Below are 13077 nucleotides of genomic sequence, written 5' to 3'. Positions count from 1 at the left end.
CTCAAGGACTTCATGAGATGAGACCGTCAACTTCCTAGAAATAGTTTCTTCCTAGAAAGTAATTTGTCTTAAAAAGTAACCTAATGGTGACCATTGATGCTGCACTAAGAAGTGTAAACATTTCAGCCAGAAAATCCATCACAGAGCCCCTTCCCATTCCCTCCCCAACTGACATCCAAATAGTTTACACTTTTGAATGGCTATTTGGTCATTATCTACAAACTCTGAAGCTCATTTAGGTTTTTGCGCAAGTAGACTGTATGGTTGAGTCTCATGAGACATGAGTGTCGACGGACAGCACCAACAAGCGACAATGTTAACAAGTCAAAAATGAGCTAAAGTTCAAGACCCAGCTAGGTTTCTCAAGAGGATGTGGAATCCAAACCTGAGCTACAAAAGCAAGGGACATTTGAAATTAGTTTAAATTAGGTTTTCTAGCCCGTTAGTCATGAACATTTGATAATCTAATGGCATATCAGAGCTGTGTTTCTGTAAGTTTGTTTTAGCATCTTTGTGCCCTTTGAAGAAGTAAAGATATTATTTTGTGGTATTTTTAATGAAACAACTGATACTAAATTAAATCATTTATTGATTTTGAACCATATCCTGCTCAGTAAAGAAATAGCTACCAGACCATGTACTGAACAGGGGTTTGTCTTTCTAAGGGGAAACGTAAAACTTGGGTTTTCTCTTGAATATGCTGCTGTACTTGACGGTAACATTTGACTGCCTTCTCACTAACACAAGTGAAATTTTGTTTGCATTCAACTATTACAATTCCCATTAGGTTTTGGTTGAGTGCCTATGGCTAAGAGTCATGGGAGCTGTAGCTGATAAATGCTAACAAAGGTTCACATTGTTTTAACTATGATAAAACAAAGTTGGTCAAAAAATTGAAGTTTGTGCTGTCCAGTAGAAATCTTGTCTTAGAATATGTAAAGGAAACCCCAGTACCATGTTTCAGCTTTTCAAGGAGCCAGAAACAAAAGCTAGTGCAACAGAAGCTAATATAGAAGTAGAGGACCAGGAGAGACAATATTGTTGACAATGAGAGAGAGTTTCTGTATAGCATACCACATCAGGTCAAGCCAGCTGAGCACATACAATGCTCAGTCACTCACCATGAATCCTGCATTTGGTGGCAGTAGTACTCCCAAACCGCAGCAGCTACTTCACAAAATGAGTGCCCTGCACATATCTATTTAAGTGTGCACACAAATGCTAACTATAACCGCTCATTGATGTCCTATGATCTCTTTCACCGTCAACTCACATCTTTAGTCAGTGCACAGTGGAACAGATGCATGAACAGAAAATGACTTTGACATAAATGAGAACTGCATATGTTGTTTGCTTTCAATGCAATGTGCCACAGTGTGACAGAGTGAGCAGGGATCCAGCAATTATTTACGTCACTATCGGTTTCAGTGGTCCAAAATAAAAAAAAATAAAAAAGATTAGTGCACGTTATAGGTTTACAAAGTGAAAAAACCCAAAGTCCACCCCAAAGGGACTTACCATCTCCAACAGAAAACACTGTTCACAAACTGCTCCAAACAGCTCTATTGTAGTCCAGCGTTTACTTCCGTGACAAACGTGCGTCACTTTGTAACACGTTATAATGCTCACCTAGCTGCTAGTGTGGCACGCCCTCACACTCTGCTTCTGACTGGGTAGTAGTCCTTACCTAGCTACTGCACATGTGCGACTCCCAACAAAGATGGAATTGAAGTGAGATGCCTCACTCTGCATCTAAAACAGAGAGCTCAATACACAGGGTGAAAAGAGGAGCTGCAGCAATGTGCAGTACAACAAAAATATGGTGTTTTTTTAAAATTAAACCATGTAAACCTATTCTGATATAATCTTTAAATACAATTATGAACCTGAAAATGAGAATAATATGAGCACTTTAATGTTTCTGTGTTCCATGCTTTGGAATGATGAATTAGAACAGATACTGTATAAAAAGGTGCAAATAGAGCCATCTTCAAATCTTGGTTTAAAAACACAGATCCACAAAATGAGATCATGGAGGATTCAAAGGAATTTCTGTAGATTGTTGTAAACAAGATCAGCTTGATCTTAAAGCGGAGGCACTTTATCTTCATACTGCGGCGGAGGGGTAAGTGGTTCTATACTGAATCCAGGTGCTTCCTGAGCGTTATCAATGTTTTTCATGTGCAGCTTCTCTGATTTTATCCGGCGGATCTTGATAGGGAGGAGTTTACGGCTATTTTTCCCAGCTCTGTGATTTGATGTGGAAGCAGCAGCAGCGGGAGGAGCGGAAGCAATGGAAGCTGGAGCAGGCTGTGATCCGTTAGTTGTGGCCTCTGACCCTTCGAATTCATATTGTACACCATCAACTTGGACAAGTTCATCATAGGAAGGTAGCTGGGAGGTGCTTGGGCGAGGGTTGCTCTGACGGACAGGGTACTGGCCACTGCCTACTACCTCTTCATAGCTGGGTACAGCATAACGGTGGGCTTGTTCCTCAGCACTGCAGACATTCATAGAAACATACAGACATGAATGACACAAATCATTATGTGTACTCATTATGTGTGTCAGTTCCTGTTCTGAAGCTAATAAGAGGGAATAATATATAATCAATATATTATTATTCTCAAATGCTTTATGTAAAATCTATAGTGTATTGCCGGTTTAATCACACATCACTTCCTGTGGTGAGAAATATTCAGGACTTGAAAGCTTGCCACCCAACAGCATGGACTTGACTAGCTATGATGTCAGTAAATAAAAAACTAAGCAAACATGGATGTATTTATGTAATGTCAATTTGTTAGCTTATTGAATAAAAAAAAAGGCTGCTGTTCGTCATCGTTTATTGTGTGTGGATTGTGAATGTTGTTTAGCTAGAAAGCTACGATTGGACTCACGTTTCTCTTTGTTCCTGCTCCCTCGCTGCCACTACTCTGTGGTCCTGGGCTTGTTGGAGCCTCTGCTGCTCTCGCTGTTTGTTCCTCATTCCCAGACACAGGGACAGCAGCAGCATGACCACCCCAGACCCCACCAAGACAAAGGCCACAGAAGACGCTTTATGTTTTCTGCCACTAGTTTCACCATCTCCTCCTGAACTGCTGCTGCTATTACCGGCCGCGTCTGCAGGTACCACGCTCCACACAATCATCACGATGCCGAGGGCAACAAGCCCGACCCCCAGAGCACATAGTGCATACTGGGAACCTGAATTTCCACTGTTTTCACTGCTGCTGCTGCTGCTGTTGTTGTTGTTGTTGTTGTTGTTGTTGTTGTTGTTGCTGTTGTTGTTGCTGTTGCTGTTGTTGCTGCCAGTGCCTCCCCTACCAATGGCGCTTGGCGGTCCGTCCACACTGGAACTGGAACGCATCTTGTCAATCCCAAACCCTTCAGTCAGACCAGCTCCACTGAGGTCAACAACTGTAGAGAGAAAGATATGTGAGGTTGGGCACAAACTGAGCAACATACCACAGAATGTAACCTCTGTAAAAAAATAAAAATAAAACACTCACACTGAAAAGACACAAATATGCCCCCTTACTCCCTATCTGAATTGGTATGGCTCTCACCAGTTAGAGCTAACCTGTTAAGAAATGGAGAAAACAAACATGTCACTGCCACTGAGAGATTTGTTATTTATGAGAGAGCCAACCCATTTTAGTGAAAATGACATAAAACATTTCACAGAAGTAAAAACACCTATGTCAAGGCTTCTAGGAATGGGTGTGTTGCAAGGTAAAAAATTTACAGCAGCATTTCAAAGTCACTAGTTAGCCAATGTCAACACATTATAAGGGTAGATAAAGACAGCCACGGCCACTGTAGAAAATAACCTTGGCTATGAAATATAATTATGTGTTCGTGCAAATTCAAAACCAAACAATAAAAGGAAAAAATATTAGTTTAGCATTAATTTAACTGTTGCACACACTAACATTATTCTCTCAAATGCAATCAGCATGCATACTTGCACACTGCACACTTAGACCATGCCATTGATCACAAGGCCAACCTGCAGTGTTACTACTATCTTTACTAGATCTGAGAGTAGATGAGGACTGCTGGGAACTGTAACTAAACTCCAGTCCAAGGAATCAACTTGGGACCATTTAATAATGCACCCACAAAGTAGGCTACTCTGCAAAACATGCCCAAACCTGCTGGGAATGAGGGGGAAGCAGTCTAAATTAGGTAAACCCCAGCTCCAATTTAGGAATACCCTCGAACTAAAGAATGCATGGCATGAGACCGAGTTATGCGTGTCATTGCAGCTGGACGTACACTAGCGACGTGAAGATGTCACATAGGCTACAGTATTATGAACTTGTGTGGGGCGTGTTACAGTTCAGCCCTAAGGTTATATTTCACCACATGCCAGGTTTTAGAGTAAATAAGTAAGACATGGACATTCTGATAAAAAAAACTTCTTTCCACCAAGCTCTATAGCCTACATCATAGTGTGATCATGTCAGAAACAGCCCTAGAGCCAAATGTTTAGGCAACCTCTAAAGTAGTCTTTTATTATTTTAATAACCAGTATCGCTTGGGTCAAATTTTGATATAACATGGCTGTTTGTGTAAGGCTGGACCCTGTTTGAGCAATACATTCTCATTAAACGTATTTTTATTTGACCGTTGTTTCGCTAACACATACCGTGCAGTACCCGTTGGACTGAAACAATACTGGGCGGGCTGCTTACGTTGACCACAGCAGGAGAGGCTACGTAACGCAGCGCAACAAAAACTTTCCAGAACCTTGAAGAACTTCGGCTACTGCATTTACTTTTAGTAACATTTCAGCGATACAAATAAATAATTCAGCGAACGGCTTTGCACTCACCTTTCCATCGTTTTGATATGCTAGTCTTCGCTTCTTCTTCTTCTTCTTCAAGCTGGAAAGTGTGACATTCAAACGCTACCGACACAGACAGGACGAGTATGTGGCATAATTTGGTGATAAATAGCAAATGATCAAGGGTTAGTAGGAACTTTGCTACAGAGACGGATGCGACCAGACAGACAGAGAGAGAGAGAGAGAGAGAGAGAGAGAGAGAGAGCAGGGAGGGGGCTGCACTTCCAGTTTCATTAACCCTTTCACTCTCGGGCTTGTCGATAGATGAAGAATGCCGGGAAATATTTTTGTTATTTTACCTCTGCATATTTGGCTATAGTCCAATTGTCTTCAGTCTTCAGCATCTGTAGACACAAGCTAGTATTTAACCTTTAAAAACGCTAAATGATTTGCAGTGAGTTTCACTTTTTTGTACCGGTCCCTTTATTTGTGCTGCAGGGTGAATTGCCGGGAAAATACACAACAGTAAAGAGTTATAATATCTTATGACGATAAAAGTGCCTTAAAATATCCGAGGGACCTTTCCTGTAAATAATGTCATTTCACGCAAATTGTATGCAAATTAGAAACAGCATTCATTTCCAATTAGAGTTTATGCTAATTATGTCTACCAGGTCACAATAAATAACTTGAGATAATATGGAGATGTCTGCTGTTTTAAAGCAAAAGTTACATAGGGGATACACAAAATACCAGGCCGTTTTTCACCTGATATTTTGTATATGTGAAAAACGGCCTGATTTTGTGTAGGCCTATCCCCTCTGTAACTTATATGGCGGACAGGTGAACAAAGCGGTTAATTGAAAAGTCATATTAAACTAAATTAAATTAAAACAGAAATCACGTTAGATGGCAGGGTGTAACGGGTTAGCAAAGACAAGGAAAACATATTGTTCATTAACCTGCATGACTAACGTAGATAGGCCTATAAGGAGCATGTCAATATGGAACTTCGGAAAACACTGTCAACAAACGACGCATTAAACAATTCACACGTCGCCTTAATGTAACAGACAACACGTATTTATGTAGATAAATGAGACCCTTGCTACTATGGAAAACCCTGTCGAGTCTTCCACTATGTTTAGCTGTAGCTGTAGTTCCAATGAGACAACCTGTAGGGGGACCGAAGCTCCGCTCCGAGTGCACACGTGCTCCCGCGGCCAGGGGATACAAATCCTGGCGGGGATAAATAGGCCTACCTTGGCACGACACCTGTCGGAGGTGTGCTAACAGGGCTTGCAACAGGTGAATTAGTCGTGCTATTAAAGGAATATTTCACCGCTGGAAAGCTGAATATATCTTTAAATTGGGTCACTTATGTAGTAGACATGTGAAAAAAAATTGAAATTGGTGCCTTCTAGGCCGAGAAAAGCCAGAAAATGTGTTTTGGTCTTATATGGATGAAAAACACCAAATCCCAGAATGCACCTGCTTCGTTGCTTTGAGTCCACTCCCAAGCCACGCCTACCGCTTGACAGACCGACAGAGGCATTCAACTCAACTCAAGCGTGTTTTATTGTCATTTCAACCATATACCGCAAACAACGTTTCCGCGTGACTCAAGTGGTGTTACACATTTAACATATATAAAAACGACATTATATAAAACGACGCATACGAAACAGGCTACATTTAGAACTTTATGGGCTCCGTAAGTTCAGCTAACGCATACTAGCATTAGCGCGGTGGGCTGTAAACAACGAGCATAAACAACGGCCGTGGGTGTAATGTAGAATGGTCGGCATTTAACAGTCACAAACTCCACCAGCAGTTAGCAGTTAAATGGATACAAATCACCACATTTCTGGCGCCACTCGGTGTTAACACAGCCCACCTCTTTTACCTGGCGACAGAGCATCTCTAGCTCGGAGGGCTAGCAGGCCTGGTAGCTGGACAGTCCGGTACACTATTCAGGCAGGTTTCCACACAACAAAAACACGGCAGTCTCTGAACTCACGTTTGGAGTGTCGTTGAAGTTGGATGTAGTCCAGTTTGTGGTCTAAATGAGCGGACACTTGCAAGCAGGATCCGTAAAGTTCAGCTAACGCATACTAGCATTGGTGTAGCTAAACACAGAGTATAAACACAGCCGTGAATTAGCGGGGAATGTCGAATGGTCGGCATTTAACAGTCACAAGCTCCACCAGCAGTTAGCAGTAGCTAGTTGGATTTTATTTCTACACCAGTCCGTTTAACACAGCCCACCTCCAAGCGGGGGTGAGAGCAGCCTGGTGCGGATAGTCCCGGTTCCGGTACACTGTTGTTCAGGCATGTTTCCACAACAACAAAAACACAGCAGGAGTTTCGTTGAAGGAGGATGTAGTCCAGCTTGTTGTTTAATGAGAGCACACACTTGCAAGCAGGATGGCTGGGACAGGTGGACAGCTAGCGTTAGCTTTCCACCGCGCCGATGAGGATGTCCCCTAGCCGGCTCGCGGCATTGAGCGACACCGCTGGTCTCCGTGCAGGCGAAGCTCACGTAGTGTGCCGGTATTGCGTCTGTAATAACGTTTCCTCCATATTCTCCGATCTGTACCGATGTATACCCGGGTTCACACGTCCGGTAGTTTGAATGCAGATAATTGTTGTAAATGTTTTCTGCTGAAAACCGAAAGCCTGTTTAGCGAAGATTCAAGATGGCTGACGGTCGTTTTCATTCGGAATACCTCGCCAGACTCGGCAGTCCAACCCCCCCGTGGGCGTGTTGAAAACATACGGAAGTAGATCCTACTACTGGCTGTAGTCCTTTGCCTCTGGCCCAAAAATATTCCAATGACGCAAAAATCGTCATTTTACGTCATCGGAAGATTTTTTCCAGGCCCCAAATGCAGAAATCTCTCGTCTCAGGGGGACATGAGGGAGGGAGGCACGGTCATTCAGAAATACTATCGGGTTTCTACTGATACAAAGCTGAATGCTAAATCGGTGAAGTATCCCTTTAACGTCATCGCTACACAATTTCTTAGTAAAACCAAAATTAATTAAACTGCCTTGTTTTCTTTTTGTCATGGCTATATGATGCTTAGGCCTACTGCAGAATGTATTTCAAGGACTTTGCGCGATTAATGGCCTCCAACGTTTATTTTTCTGCGAATCTTGGAGTTAACATGTAGCCTACTAAACATGAGTTGAATTTGCACCGCAGCGCCGCCACGCCTTGATGCTCATAACAAGAATAGCATGTATAGTTATCTTTATTGAAGTGAATTAGGTTTAAATCGCCATCATGCATGATGAATGATATTTTTGCAGTTTTACACATAATAATCCACGATGATCACATTACACAAAACTGAAATTGCACGTAAAAATGATACATTGTCAATATTTTTAGAGACCCCCCAAAATTTCACAAATCACATTTTCAGGGGAGCCCATGTATTATTAAGGGGAGCCGAGCTCCCCCTAGCTCCCCCGTAGTTCGCACTGGCTTTAGGGAGGCCTTGGCATGGGGCAGGATATTTTCATGGCACATGGGGGGCAGCACGAGAACTTAAAGGGGTGATAGAATGCAAAACCGATTTTACCTTGTCATAGTTGAATAATGACAGTTTAGTGGGTAACTACATACATAGAACCTCTAAATTCCATTGACATCTCTTTCCTCTGCAAATCTCACAATTTGAAACTGCCTCTGAAAACGGGCAAATCTCAACAAGCCCCATGGTTGACGTCAACTATGGGGCTCCTCCTCATTTGGCTCTAGTCTCTCTCTTTGTCACGCCCCAACATTTGCATAGGCTACACAACTGACCTGAGATCAGTTAGTCTTCTGACTCTAGGTCGGGCAGATCTCAGAAATTGTATACGTTGTTCATCTGCTATTTTACCATTCAATTCACTTCTGTGTTTAGCCTGTTTAGCGAAGATTCAAGATGGCTGACAGTCGTTTTCATTCGGAATACCTCGGCCAGACTCGGCAGTCCAACCCCCTGTGGGCGTGTTGAAAACATACGGAAGTAGATCCTACTACTGGCTGTAGTCCTTTGCCGCCCAGGGCAGGATATTTTCATGGCACATGGGGGGCAGCACGAGAACTTAAAGGGGTGATAGAATGCAAAACCGATTTTACCTTGTCATAGTTGAATAATGACAGTTTAGTGGGTAACTACATACATAGAACCTCTAAATTCCATTGACACCTCTTTCCTCTGCAAATCTCACAATTTGAAACTGCCTCTGAAAACGGGCAAATCTCAACAAGCCCCATGGTTGACGTCAACTATGGGGCTCCTCCTCATTGGCTCTAGTCTCTCTTTTTGTCGCCCCAACATTTGCATAGGCTACAACTGTACCTGAGATCAGTTAGTCTTCTGACTCTAGGTCGGGCAGATCTCAGAAATTGTATACGTTGTTCATCTGCTATTTTACCATTCAATTCACTTCTGAGACTTTTTAATGCGAGAAATCAACAATGTAGAGGTCAAATATGGGCCATTTTACAAAAATGTATGTCTAATTGCAAATTTTGTCCGACTGTGTGTCGGAGTTCAGCGGCCGGTGCTGCCTGTGTTGCTGCCTCGCCGCCTGGTCTGCTTTCCTTCCCAGACCCTGGCCTGCTGTGAGCTCGATTGAGCTCCGTTAGGCTGGCAGCCCACAGCACTCCATACCCGCGCAAAGTCACCACTTTGTGGGCTAATGGACTACCAAACGCCGCTGCCCTGACAGAGCTCCAGGGCCTGCAGTTCCCCTCTTCCTAATGCCAGGTGTGTGTGAGTGAGAGTGCGGTCAGCGAGCTTGTTACGCCAGCAATCTCTTACCACAGATTCCAGTTAATCTTAAAATGTGTGTAATTATAATGTGTTGAGTTATTTAAACAAACGATGGGGGAAATAAACGCCGCTTGTCCGAGGAAGTGATTCGTTGCTGTTGTTGCTATTTTCGGGATTCTGATTGGCTTACGTGGGCTTGAGCTTCTCGTTACACTGCCACCTACAGGTTTGGCATGCTCTTGGCTGCATTGACGGCATATATACACGGGTACGTGTAAACGAACACTTTTCTGAAAACGATGTTATTTTTGAAAACGGAGAGGTTGGAATGTCCGTTTATGAAAATAGCCGGCCACGTGTAAACGTAGCATTAGAATCAGTGTATTGTGTGCACTATGGAGACAGTCAGTTGTGTTTTGTGTTTTATGTCTGTTATATGATTTGGTGTCCCTGCTAGACAGTGGTGGAAGAAGTACTCAGATCTTAAGTAAAATAAGCAATACTACAGTTTAAAAAAATACATTGTTACAAGTAAAAGTCCCTAAGTACCAAAAGTAGTCATTATGTAGAATGGCACATTTTGGAATAATATATATTAGCCTATATTACTGGATTCTAATTATTGATAGATAAATATACAAGCCACTTTAATGTTGCAGCTAAAGTTGGGGCTAATTGGAATTACTTTATATGCTGATGGGTAGCTTAACCTACAATAATTCATCATCATTTATTAGCTGATTTTTGTATTCATTTTTAACATCTGCAAAGTAACTAGTAACTAAGCTGTCAAATAAATTTAGTGGAGTAAAAAGTACAATATTTGCTTCCAAAATGTAGTAGAAGGATAAAATAGCATGTAGTGGAAATTCTCAAGTAGAGTAAAAGTCTGTCTGAATGTATTCACCTTCTGTCTGAAATGCTCCGTTTTAGCGCCTGTCTCTTTAAGCCCCCCTCCCAAAAAGCCCAGTCTGCTCTGATTGGCTTGCGAGAAACATGGCGCACCTTTGCAAAGGTAGTTCTCAAACTGCATAGATATATACTCAAACTGTAGGTGGAGATACTCAGATGGGGGCGGTATATTCTAATGAGCCTGCATGTGCCATAGGAAGGGGAACCACATCTGAATGAATCCCATGATTTCTGATTTATGGCAGCCAACTGAATGAAAATCCCAGAGTGAAATATTTTTGTTGTTGTGGAACTGACTTAAATGAAAATGTGTTCATTGTGTGTGATTAATCATTTTGTTTATTGCCAGGCTTCATTCTGAGTCCAACTGCTGTACGCCAAATGAGTCTCAATGTAAGGTCTGAGGGCCAGCAGGGGTCATTGAAAGGGTTCAAAAAGATCTTGAGAAAACACGTGGTGGCGATCACTTGAATGTAATGTAACAGTCGTTTTCTCTCTACTTGCTATTGTTTTGATGTTCACCACAGTTAGACAGATTGGCATTAATATCTTCTGAGTCAAATCTCCCCACAAAATGGTAGAAAAGTTTTTGATGTCCATGATTAATATGTGACCTTCTGTCTTATACCATGCATAACAAATATAATAAATAACAAATTAGCCACTGACTCAGTGTGTACGTAATCCTTCCCCATGCAGTAAACACTGACAAGTCAAAGAGTTTCATATCAGGCTTATGCAAGCAGATTTTAACTTCCTCTTTGGAAATTTACAACCTATACTACTGTCACTCCTTTTGAGCCCTTTGGACAGAACCAACCACAAGGACATACCTTCATAACATTCACATGACACATTTACAGAGCACAGACGTCTCTGTGTTTGTGCTTGTATCCATCTAGTTTACATGTTAGAAGAGAGTTACCCAAGACAGTAAAAAATGGGCTCCACTTGGCACCAGTTTCTTGTCCCAGAGTCCTCCTATGTATCGGCCTGCTAGATTGAGGACTGGACTATTTCATGTAAATGAAAAAAAACAAAAAAAACTGTATTGTTTGTTTTGAGTAACCCTGTTGTTATAGGGTCTGGGGAGGTTTTCTTCCTCCTAATCTTATGACTGACACACACACACACACACACACACCAGTCCAATCACTGTCAGCCTGTTATTAAATTAAGTAAATGTAATAGATAAGCTTGATATACATGGCCTCATAGCCTTAAGTGTAAGCAAAGTCACTTATAGATGTGGCATTAAATAATTCAATGCAGGGTACCTTTCCCTACTATTAAAATCATAAATAACTCAAATAAAATAACTATTGCTTTGCAATCCAATTTGCAAGCTCCTTCTCGTACACTGACGTGTAATAATTGATCTTGGTTTTATGGCTGCTACATGAGCATGTAATTACATGTTTCTGCTGAATGTTTCCCTAATGAGTAGAGTGGAACTCAATAGTGGAACTTCGCCTGCAAATCTTCCCTCGTCATACCTCTCAAATTTCAGAGCACAAATGGGCATCATATAATCAATTGCCAGATTTGTTCCAAACCGTGGGTGGATTACTAGAAAAGGTTTTAAGTGAGGTAGCGTAGCTGGCTCTCTAGCTTGGTGCTGTGTCATGCTTAGCTTGCCACAATGATCGAGTTACTGTGAGTAAGAGGAGGAAGTTGCACCATGTTGTAGCGTGTGGAGGTCTAAACAGAGACTTGACTTAACATGCCAGAGAGGGAGCAGAGAGATAAGAGATTACTGGAGTGACCCACCAAAATACTGCCAAAGTAATCAATCAAGTGTACAGAGTCAGTATTAGCACACAGCGGTAACCACTGAGTTTAGAATGGACCCGTCATTTGCATTACAGTGGAGGAAGTGAACCACACACTTCCTCATGCAAATGAGCTCAATAAGGAGCACTGTTTCTCTCACATTTACTCTTTAATTCTTCCGACGGTGGATTTTTACATTCCCACGCCCTGCTGCCATCCTTTATGTAAACATTTACAATGTTTTTTTATGATTTCCTTTTTCTCACAAGCTCATTCATAAATTGCGTTCACCAGTCTAACCAATTAACTTTCTTCTCACCGTCTACAAACTAATCAGTTGTATGTTGATCTTTAAATCTGCAATAATCGTGTGGGAGTTTTGTTTGTTTTGTGGTTTGTGGTTTTGGTTTTTTAGGGGACAGAAAAAGTCCAAAACAGCCTGGCAAACATAGAACCCTTATATTTATAAAGATTCTATTTCTGTTTTTACTTGTTGTTTTTTTTGACCACCTAATGGATTTAAGTCAAATATTCACTCTCCTTCTTGCTCTGGTTTGGTCTCCATCAACTCCTGAGAAACGTACTTGTCTTTTTAGCTGCTCGATGTATAACTTTCTTTACCAGCTAGTTGCAAACTTTGTTGTTTGGTGCAAGACAGGCTGGGATTTTTGTTGTTGAAAACAGGGTTGTTGAGATCTGTAACATAGTGGTGCATAAAGGTGCATAGAGTGTTGGTCGTCAAGTTTGTAATTGTGTGCAATCCCTTTCACATTACATGTAGTAAGTTTATCTTTATTTTTACACTGAAGATGGGTGCAACAGGTC

General features: G+C 41.7%; 1 protein-coding gene across 1 annotated transcript; it reads right to left on the bottom strand.

Moving 5' to 3' along the window:
- Positions 1–1893: 1893 nt before the first annotated feature.
- Positions 1894–4949, bottom strand: tmem51a (transmembrane protein 51a). The gene is made up of 4 exons (XM_039800069.1): positions 4841–4949; positions 3513–3583; positions 2901–3420; positions 1894–2500 (listed from the first exon to the last, which is right to left on the bottom strand). The coding sequence occupies exons 3-4, from the start codon at positions 3368–3370 to the stop codon at positions 2086–2088; spliced, it is 885 nt and encodes a 294-aa protein (XP_039656003.1). The 5' UTR covers positions 3371–3420; positions 3513–3583; positions 4841–4949; the 3' UTR covers positions 1894–2085.
- Between the last annotated feature and the right edge of the window lie 8128 nt (positions 4950–13077).

The sequence above is a fragment of the Perca fluviatilis genome, chromosome 5 (genome assembly GCF_010015445.1).
Source record: "Perca fluviatilis chromosome 5, GENO_Pfluv_1.0, whole genome shotgun sequence".
In the NCBI taxonomy this organism is placed as follows: domain Eukaryota; kingdom Metazoa; phylum Chordata; class Actinopteri; order Perciformes; family Percidae; genus Perca; species Perca fluviatilis.
Note: the sequence above shows the minus strand (reverse complement) of the source record. Positions and strands in the feature narration are given on the sequence as shown.

Bases quoted from the DNA above. Each gene is read 5' to 3' on its own strand.
- tmem51a (XM_039800069.1), bottom strand. From the start codon at position 3,370: ATGCGTTCCAGTTCCAGTGTGGACGGACCGCCAAGCGCCATTGGTAGG. The intron at 2,501-2,900 runs GTGAGTCCAATC...GAATGTCTGCAG, and splicing joins GAGCAGGAACAAAGAGAAAC to TGCTGAGGAACAAGCCCACC.